We start from the raw sequence: 10,614 nt of genomic DNA on the forward strand, positions 1-10,614 counted from the left end.
ATGGTAGCACAGAATCCACTGCCAGCAGTGGAAACTGTGCCGTAAGCTCCTTTATTTCTTGTCGTAAGAATAAAACCTGCTCAAAACGTCTGAACGAACAAAAAGGATACTTTTACCAATATTGTATTGAAAAATACAGACAAGTTGTGAGTCGGAAAGATTGGGGAGGGGTGTCTCTTCAGTTCAATCAGCCATATTGGTTCTCTCTCGCCAAAACAGAGTTGGGCCATTGGCTCGGGCATAGCTCCTAAATTTCTATTTCTAAAGCACAGGTGGCAAACGGAACTATTCTGAATCCAAAGCACACATAGCACAAATCCACGTAGTTTAATGTGTTAGCTTTTAGGCAGTCTTTCCTAATTGAGTTCCACACTTTGGCAGGGAAAGGAGAGGTGAGATTTCCAGATTTAGCTATGTTCTCTTATCACTAAGGGTATAATGGTGCAGCTACTCACACTCTTGGGTGAGACTGATTATCTAGACCCATTTCAGTCTGGGTCCCCCAAATTGGTTGGAGGATCAAATTGGCCCTGGTGGATGACCTTTATTAGGACAGAAACAGAGTGTGTGACATCATTGTTTCTCCTTGATCACACAGAGGATTTGGATATCATTGGCCAGGCCATGGTATGCTCTTGGATCACCTCCATGTTAGGAGTTGGAGGCACTGTGGTTCTGCTCCTACCTTCAGAGTCAATTTCAGTGAATAACATTGCCTTTGGGTCCCCCTCTAACTGAGCTGTGGGGTTGCGCAGGGCAGTATTCTGCCCCCAGTGCTACTTGACATCTATATGAAGCCATTGGTGACAGTCATTAGGAGATTTGAAGAACAGTATTGAATGAATAAATATATGAACATGGATTGCTCAATCTGCTGTTGCCAATTGGCCACAATATCAAAGTGGCCAACCGACGCTATATTTTGTGCAGAAATTATGAGAAAGTTTATTTGTCCTTAATCTTCTGAGCCTTGTAAAGTTGGTCTGCATTGTAGTTTGAGAACTGCAATTCAACACTGACTTTTTGTTTAATCTCTCCTCCCCACCCCATCCACTCCCAGGCTCCTGAAAAAGGAAGAAAACTTTATCTTCATTCCTCGATCCCGTGAAGAGCTTCCAGACAACTTTCCAAAGGAAATCCCTGGGATTTGTTATTTCCTGGAGGTCAGAACTGGTCAGAAGCAGCCAAAATCTTCTGTCACATCTGCCAGAGTGAGAAAGATTTCCTACAACATTGGCACCATGTTCCTCCGGGAAACGAGCCTATGAGGCCTGCTGCAGATCAAAGACTCATCAAAAAAGCACAAACCCAGAACTGGGTCATGACAGGAGAGAGGAGATTCTTTCTGTTTCACTGCATTGTTCCAAGCAAGCAGTAAAAGCTCCGTGAAATGTCAGGCAATAATTCTTTTTAAAGGTGGGTGGCTGCAGTCCATAAACAAACTGGGAAAAGGGTCAAGGGAGGGAGCAGGGATTTTTATTTTTATTTTAAAATCAAATTAAAACAAAATACCTTTCTGTTGCCAGAGCTACTGTTGGCCATAAATATCAAAGTGGTAAAAGAAAGAAAGAAGAAGAATCCAGGTTAAGTTGCTATTAATGGGGGAGGCATTCCACAAAGCATTGGGCCTCTTCTGCAAGGCCCATTGAAATAAATGGAGCTTTTGGTATATTGCTTTGTTCTGTTCAGAAACAGGTGGGCATTTCCTTTTATCTGAAGATGTAGTACCCCTGCTACTTCTTTAAACATCCAGCATTCACGCCAACAGAATTGGCGTAGGCCCCCTTCACATACATCTGCGAAATACATGTAAGAGTCACGGTAGCGGTACTTGGTGAATTGCTCTCATAAGTTGCACCAGCTAAACAGATTATGATGCATTCCTGCATTGAAAGGGAGGTTACCTAAATATGCTTCTCGGTATTCTTTTTTTTATTTTAAAAAAACAACACTTCATACAAATACTGTAGAGATCATTTATAATCATTTCAGCAGGAGGAATTATAATTCTGCATATAATATCATAGGGGTTTTGTCTACTTTTTATACATTTCACTATCTGGACAATATTTCACATGCTGTATCACATGGGTAGGCAAACTAAGGCCTGGGGGCCAGATCCGGCCCAATCGCCTTCCAAATCCGGCCCGCAGATGGTCTGGGAATCAGCGTGTTTTTACATGAGTAGAATGTGTCCTTTTATTATAAATGCATCTCTGGGTTATTTGTGGGGCATAGGAATTCGTTCTCTCCCCCCCCCCCATAGCCTAGCCCCACATGAGATCTGAGGGACACTGAACTGGCCCCTTGCTGAAAAAGTTTGCTGACCCCTGCTGTATCAGATGTGAGGCTAGGCTGCTCCTGTATATTTTCTGCCATCTATCTGTCAAAGTTTCTTCTTCTTCTTCTTCTTCTTCTTCTTCTTCTTCTTCTTCTTCTTCTTCTTCTTCTTCTTCTTCTTCTTCTTCTTCATATAAGAAATGCCATTTTGCTGGGGGTTTGCAAGAGCTACACTTTGATCATTTTCATTTTCTGTTTAGTAGATGTTTATGTCTTGCATATTTAAACTGATGTTCAATATTTGTCCCGCTGGTGGTGTTGTGTCCTGGCACCAGAACAATGCAAGCAAAGCAGTTATTTTCATACTCAGTGATTGGTATATTATTGGAAATCCTAAAGCCCCAGAGTAAAGTAATTGTCCTTTGTAATGAAACGTGCCTAAAAGTAGGCGGTCCAACATCATGACCTCATTGTGCTCTGAACTTCTCCCAAGCTTCCAGCTATCACTTGGGGGGGGGGCGCAATAATATACCTATCGCCACTGGCTTTGCATTTCCAGTTACTAACATGGGTAGAATATCCAGTTATTAATGTTGACGGGGTGGGGACAATCCATTCAGTTTCTCAAGATTTAATATATTTTTAGAAGTATCCCCTCAAAATACCTTTCATATTCTAGAGCTTCAAAAGTCCTGGTGCCATTAATATCCTTGAGACTACTCTAGAGTAAGCAGTTTGAGGACTGTGGTCCAGCTACTGCTTTGATCAGCAGTAAAATTTCACTTGTATATGTAGATAATTTCACGTTCATTTTTTCATGCAGACTAATTCAGTAAGAGATTTTCATTTACAAAATTGTAGTGTTCCTTTGCATCAGTGGTGCGTCATGCCAAGCCAAACTTTAATATACTCTGAAGAACAATAAAACCACGCATGGGGCTTTTGTCGTGAAATCAGAACTCAGAACTGGTAAAGGGACGGATTCTTTAAAAATGGCCCATTTAGCTTGTTGCAGCAAAAACAACAAAGATCTTGTGCCATCTTAAAAAATTAGGCTGTAATCCTATACACACGTAACTTGGATTGAATTCAGTGGGATTTACTTTTGGGAAGACTTGTACAGAATTGCACATTAGAAGATTTATTGTGGCATAAGCAGGGCTGGCCCAGTTACAAAGGAGATGGAGACAGTTGTCTCAAGTGGTCAGCACAAGGGGCAGAGAATTTGCAATTGGACCCCCTGTTCACTTTTGTTATTAGCTGGGTTGGCTGCCCATCAGCCCCTCTCCCTCCACCCAACAAGGCAAGAGTCTTGGCGTCCTACTCCTCCCCCCCCCCCCGCGCCTCATCCTGCTCTCAGTGTCCCTCAGGGCAAGGCCTTTTGGGTGAGGTAGGCAGGAGACTGCCTAAGGCAAATCACAGTGGCTAAAGAGACTGTTATAAATGTGGAATGCCACTGAGGGCCCCCTTGGGTGAGGTGAGGAAGGAAGGAAGGGTGGAGAGGGAACAGTGGGAAAGACAACAGCACCAACACTTACTTAGGAGCAAAGAGAAAGGACGAGAAGGAAGGAAGGATGGCAGGAGGGAAGACAAGGATGCCATCATCAAAACCTCAATGAAGAGGGGAAGTGGTGATGGCACAGCCACTGCCTGCTTCAGGTGGCACAACCCCTTGCACTAGGCCTGAGCTTGAGCTTTCGTAGACTAGGCTCCACTTCATTGGATGCATAGAGTATTATCTTTTGTTGGCACATAGGTTGCTGCCACATAGTGATGCGTGGAGAGCTGAGCTAACAGGAAGATCCTCAAGCCCTTCCCCCTTGGACATTGATGCCCAACTTCAAGCCAAGGCCAGCTTCTGGGGAGGGGGGGGGGAGCAACATATATCTGTTGCCACTGTTTTGCAATAAAATAAAATAAATTGCTCCATGGAGAAGCAGCTCCCATCATTGGCCAAGTATGGGTTGGGAACATAAAGGCCAGATGGAGGACCTTTGTTGAATTAATTATTGGATTTGATCGATTGTGTTTTACATTGTTTTGACATGATTTGGGTTTGACTTGTTTTACATTCTGATATATGCTGTGTTTTGTTATAATGACATTCCTTCAGATATTTTGTGTTAACAAGAACTGGGGTGGTAGTACTGTTTTGCTGTTGGCGGCTTTTGGCTTTTTTTGGAACCAAAGCTGAGTGGGGGATGTTGAACTGTGTACAATGCCTTGAGCTCCTTGGAGGAAAACGTGGGGTAAAAATGTCAATAAATAGCCAGCCATGCAAGAGGGAGCATTATGCTTCTGAGATTGCTGTGCAGGGCAAAAGTGTATACACGATAAAAACTGGTGCTTTCTGGAACATGTGGGCTCTGCATCCCCCCTGGGATTTGAAACCGAACGTTTCCATTTTTCCTCAATACTTATGGATGGATAGGCAGAGATATACATGCACAAGATTATGTTTCATGCATCCAACAAAGTGCTCTCTAGTCTACAAAAGCTGATGCCACGATACATCTTGTTAGTCTTTAATGTGCCACAAAACTCTTGGCTAACTTGCACAGAAGCAACTCAACACAATTCCAGTGGAATCTTGGTGATTTATGCCCTGTGTGATCCTTGATACCCGAAGGTGAAGCATAGAACATACTGTATTTCTCTAGTATTGCATCCCTGGAGCTTTCTTGACAGTTAAAGAGTTGACTGGCATATTACTTCTGCAATGGTACCTTGAGTAGAATGCTAATTCGAAGGTGAACGTTGCCCGTGTCTTACAGCTGAACACTCGAAGTGCATGTTTGTACAGCGGTTCTGAAGTTTAAAAGCAGAACTGGAATTTAATCTGAAGTCAAAGGTTTTGGAGGATGCTGTGCTCTTCACTGCAAAGAGTGTGTTGCTTCTGAGAACAAAGTTGTTTCTCTAGATTCATTCATTTACAGCAAAGGTTCTCAAGCAGTGAGTTGCGGGTACAGCCATCTCCCAGACCCCCTTCCCCTGTTGATGGGTTCAGGTCCCCATGTGGATTGTTTGGTCCAGCAGCAGGCAGTTTTCCTAATCCATCCTCATGACTGGACCATTCACTCAGGACATCAGTGAGGGTAACATATTCATTGCAAGTTTGATATCCCTTTCCCAGGGCTGGGGCTTTCCAGACGTTTCAGCCAATGTGGTCAATGGTCAGGAAGGATAGGAATTTTAGTCTGAAACATCCAGATAGCGTCATGATGGGGAGTTCTGCCTTAAAATATATTGTGATTAATAGCGGTTGAGAGTGAACCCCTGATGATAGGAATAATAAAATAAGTAATAACTAGGGATAAGATAATAAGATAATAAAAAGTCATTTACACACTTGCTTGGAAACAAGTCCCATGGAACCCAGTTCAACTTACTTTTGAGTAGACATGCATAGGATTGCATTGTTAGAAGTCTCTTTTTGTAAACTGGCCACAGATGATGCTCTATCAATATCGGTCATTTTTCTCAGAACATGCTAACTCTCCCCACCCCCACCCCCACCCCCATTACCTAAGGACATTATTAAAAATTAGAGGTTCTTCATTGGTGTCCACCCTCTAACTGAGCAAAATTAGCCATATTACCTTTGGTTCAAAATCTGTTTTCATAGGGTGCAAGGCAGGGCTTGAAGTATTCCAGTGTCAAAGGTTGTACATTTTCCCATACATTGTAGCCAATCATAGCAGTCTCAAGTTACTATCACATTTTTGTTTATTCACTTTTAGCACAGCAGATTACTCTGAGAAAGCTATTGGTTGCTGCTTTATCCAGCAAGATGCAAGCTGTTAGCAGATAGATTTTTTGGGTGGTGGTGGGGGGTTTGGCATCTTATACTACATTTGAATCTCTAAACTGGAGTCATCATGGAAACAATTTTGCAGTGAAATAGCTTCATTTAGATAGGAACTTTGAAAATTTGCTTCTGAGTACTGAGCTTCCAACACACACATGGTCCCAACAATGGAAATCATTATGATTATGGAAATCATAGGGACAGTGGGAGTGAAATCTACCAAGCATTATGGCTATGTAATCTCTTCCATTCATTGCATTAGGATTTGCAGGGGCCTTCTGTTCAACCTCAGTTATAATTAAGGGACGTTGCATGGCAACATTGCTTGGTGAATTGTTCCCATTGTTTCTAGACAGGTAGAGAGACTAGGAATACTAATTCCTTTGAACAATAGTGTCCAGGAGGTAGGAGTGATGGTCCTGAATGGGGAAAAAAAGCAGAACCACTATAATCACAGAGATCAGTGCAAAACCTAAACAATTGGATGTCATCATCTCCATGGAGATAATTGCTGTGTTTGCAAATAAATCAACTCTCTCTCAAAAGAAAGAATAGCTTCCCACAAAGAGCCTGCAGACAGTGCTTTTCATATATAAGCATGTTCAAATGCGACACCTCCCAGACACCCATTTTCAGTGCATTGTACCCAGTGATGTGCTTCCATATTATGACAACTAAAGTTCCTTTGGGGGCACCTTTCTCTAGCTCATTGTGTGAGGGAAGCTTGAGTGTATTGCCAGTCTTGCCTTTTCATACTGCTGCAATGGCCAGATTATTTAATATCTTGAAGAGAAAAGCATGGGCATTTTTCATTAAATCAAGAATGACCTTCCCGCCCCCCAGCTTTAACTCAACAGATGCTGTGGACCATATGGCCCAGTTGCCCCTCGTTGAGAGAGACATTTCGGATTCAGCAAAGCACTGCGGCTTTCTAAGTGTTGGAAGGCTGTGCAAATTGCAAGGTGTGAGCAGACAGTCTTTTGCAAAACTTGTCAAAAGGAACTAAGGCAACATTTTAGAATGTAAATGAATGCAGTGATCCAAATGAGAGACATGCTAAGTTAGCACCTTTCAGTGGCACACTATCCAAGTTCTGAATTATAGGCTTGTTGGTCTTGCCTTTGGGACCTATGAGTGGAGTAGAGGTTAGATCACTAACTCCATGGATCTAGGGGCTTTAAAAAGAAGTTGGCCAGGCAGTCTAATCAAGACCCACGCTTGAGAAAACTAATTCTCAGAACTTGTTGCAGCATAATCATATTTCAGTCATACATGACAATAATACTATCTGATTTTCATGTTTCCAACACAGCAGACCATTTCTATAGCATGTGCTTCAATAGGACGTCTTCGTGCATACCCATGAAATGTACCCCTTAGGCTGAAATAGATATTACGGTTTATTGTTGATTATTTCTACAGGACTCAGAGTGTACAGAATGCTGTACCGTCGTCATCTCAGCAACCTTGTAGGGCAGGTGTAGCCAACACGGTGGCCTGTAGATGCTGTTGGACTACAACTCCCATCATTCCTGACCATTAGCCATGCTGGATGGGGCGGATGGGAGATGCAGTCCAACATTTGCAGAGCACCACATTGGCTATCCACGTTAGACCCTGTGGGGGCACTCAGAGAGATTTATATTCAAGCAAGGATTTGAACTTTGATCCTCCACAGATCAAAACCGCTAGTAGTGTTCCCTCTCAGAATATTCCAAGTCTTCCTAACCAAATCATCTCATTCAGAATGTTTTAAAACTAAATTGAACTGCAAACTTACAAAGTAAGTTTTGCCAAGGCACGCTCTGGTGCCCTCAAGCTTTTCACGTGTTACTTACACAAAGCCCTTGCCAGGGTGCAGTCAAGCAGAAGTCAATAAGGCTGCGCCTATGCAGACTTACATGGGAGAAAGCCTCATTGCATATGGGCATCCATAGCATTTTGGTTAGTCCCTCTGCATTGCTCTTAGTGGGATTTAGCCATGCCTAACTGGCAGGGTTGCATCTTTTAACTTCTGATGGTGCCTCTCATCTTCTGAACTATCTGAACATCTACATCTTACACTGCGGATGGCATGTATGTCACTTGCAGTTCTATATTAAATCTTAATTTACCTAAGACATCCCTATGACATTCTTACAAATCCTAGAACTCAACACACAGATGATGCCCTTCAAACAAGCCAGTACGTCTCCAGGCAGAGACTATGTGGGGAGGGACATTTATACAATCCCCAGGCACTACACTCTAGATTGCCGTGGATTTTAGGCTATCTGTTAAATTATATTTCTAAATTGGTAGCAAACCGAAGGATTTAATATCTCCACACACTCATTACTCACATGCACCAAGTAACTGTGCTGTAAATAATTGGAGAGATCTGTTTATAAATTGCAGGATTGGCTTCCATGGAGATTTTTCGAAAAACGTTGAACAGGTGTTATTTTAGAATGCTTACTAAATACAGTGTTTTGTCTTAAAGCATGGGTCCAAACTAGACCCACTGAGTATTTGCAAGCTCTACTGAATCTCCTCTGCTGTCCCATACCTCTTAATGTACAGGAACATAGGAAGCTGCCTTTATATTAGTGGCAGACCACTGTTCCATCTAGCTCAGTTTTGTCTACACTGACTGGCAGCAGCTCTCCAGGGTTTCAGGCAGGAGGCTCTCCCAGCCCAAACTGGGGGTGCCAGGGATTGAACCTGAGATCTTTTACATGCAAGACAGATACTCTATATCCTATCTTATTTCACAATGGCCAGTAGGTTTCAGAGCCTTCTCCAGTCCCTACTTGTGCCAGAAAATAAATTATATCAAGAATGGATCATTGGCAGATGGCACTAGGATTGCCATACAACATTTACCACTGGTAAGTGGTATGTTACACCTGCCAGAATTGAGAAGAAGGAAATTTAAGCAGTGCATCCATGTGCCACCTGTCCATTTTCGGTCAGTGCCATTATTTTGATCACTTCCAGCTTTGTTATAATCACTTACATATTTATGGGTCACTCTCTAGCCATTCTAGTAATTCTTCCTAATATATCAAGTACTCAACATTCAGCAAATCTGCCAAACATTACTAAGAGACTCAACCGCCATTTACAAAGCAAAGCAAATGCAGTTGAATAAACGTTGCGAGATGAGTAAAAGTATCCCATTGAAAACAAATATGTGCTTTTTAGTAGGGCTTGACATAATCCATTCCTTGTCATTTTTGTATGTGTTCTCCTATCTGTCCATTCTGCCATGTTTCCACATCATTCTGCAAGTTAAAATAATATTTGCACAAAAAGAATGCATTTAAATATGTGCTTTTAAAATTTATTTTGTTCTGGGGTTTTTTTTAAAAAAAAACTGAGAACTTCATCAGAACATTTGGGAAGCGGGAATGCTGGTGGATAACTTAAGTTCAGATCAACGCATTAGTCTAGGAAGTTGGGGATCAGGTCAGTTCATATCAGAATTTGCAAAGGATGAATTCCTCAAACATCCCACCTTCTAAGGATCTAAGTCATCCTTAGGATCAGAAATAACACTGTTTGGCCAGCACAGTCATTTAAGTGCTCTCATCCCACAGCTCTTGAATTCACTTATTTAAACATCACTTTATGCATGTATGTTTATTGCTTGGTAACATTACACCCAGCCTGTAGAACTTAGTTGGATACAGTCCAAAGGTATGATGCCCATGTGTTCTCAGCTCTTAGCCTAGTTCGGCTTTTAGGCAGCTTTCCTAAATCCTTCCCAGATGTGATATTATTAATCAACAAGTAGGCAAAGAAAACAAAGGCGATTAACAAGTTGTGTAAATGCAAAGAAAGCAGAGAGATCTTTTGCTAGGACCAAGCTGCGAATCTGCACTGAAAATTCATATTGTACTTGCATAGCGGCCCATTACGAATTGTGCATGTGCGCTTGCGAGAATTAGCTCCTAGCAATAACTTACAAGTACAAAGCAATAAAAGAAAAAGCCATGATCACATTGGTGTGGGTACATACGGCGTACCAAATTATTTGTGCTTGTGGCAGTTAAACTGAATATAAGCAATAAACCAGTAAGTCATACCTTGAAAATTAGCCTCCCTGGCATACAAAGCAATAAGTGGCTTCTGAGTTGGAGCGATGGCTATAGAAAACATGGCAACATTTAATGTCTCTCAGCATCCATCTTGTGCGACCAAGCCATTATCTCGTTCTTTCCGAGTGCATTTCACTTCAAGGTCATTTTCTCACATGCATTGCCTGCAAGGTTGCGGGTGAGAATATTTAACAACGGGAGATAGGAGATAGGACAAGAGCTAGTGCTTAAAAACCTAGGGAAAGCGTAAAAAGGTACCTGCTGGTTGGCAGGTTGAGGTAGCCACGGATTTTGCAGAGCTTTGAGATTGGCTTAAGTCCTATCTGCAACTTGCTGGTATAAAAATTCAAGGAAATTATATTTGTTCCTTGCAAAACTTATAGATAAGGTAAGAACAAAACTGGCCCACAATAAAAGCATGGAAACACTGTTATGCCACCTCAA

General features: G+C 42.0%; 1 protein-coding gene across 1 annotated transcript in view; it reads left to right on the plus strand.

The window, feature by feature from the left end:
• Positions 1-9,397, plus strand: part of GUCY1A2 (guanylate cyclase 1 soluble subunit alpha 2) — a 157,233-nt gene extending 147,836 nt beyond the window's left edge. Inside the window, exon 8 of the mRNA XM_035114362.3 lies at positions 1,061-9,397. Coding sequence (XP_034970253.1) covers positions 1,061-1,268 — 208 coding nt within the window. The 3' untranslated portion in view covers positions 1,269-9,397. The remainder of the gene's footprint in view (positions 1-1,060) is intronic.
• Positions 9,398-10,614: the final 1,217 nt, after the last annotated feature.

This window comes from Zootoca vivipara, chromosome 4 (genome assembly GCF_965207765.1).
Source record: "Zootoca vivipara chromosome 4, rZooViv2.hap1.1, whole genome shotgun sequence".
NCBI classification, from domain to species: Eukaryota; Metazoa; Chordata; class Lepidosauria; order Squamata; family Lacertidae; genus Zootoca; species Zootoca vivipara.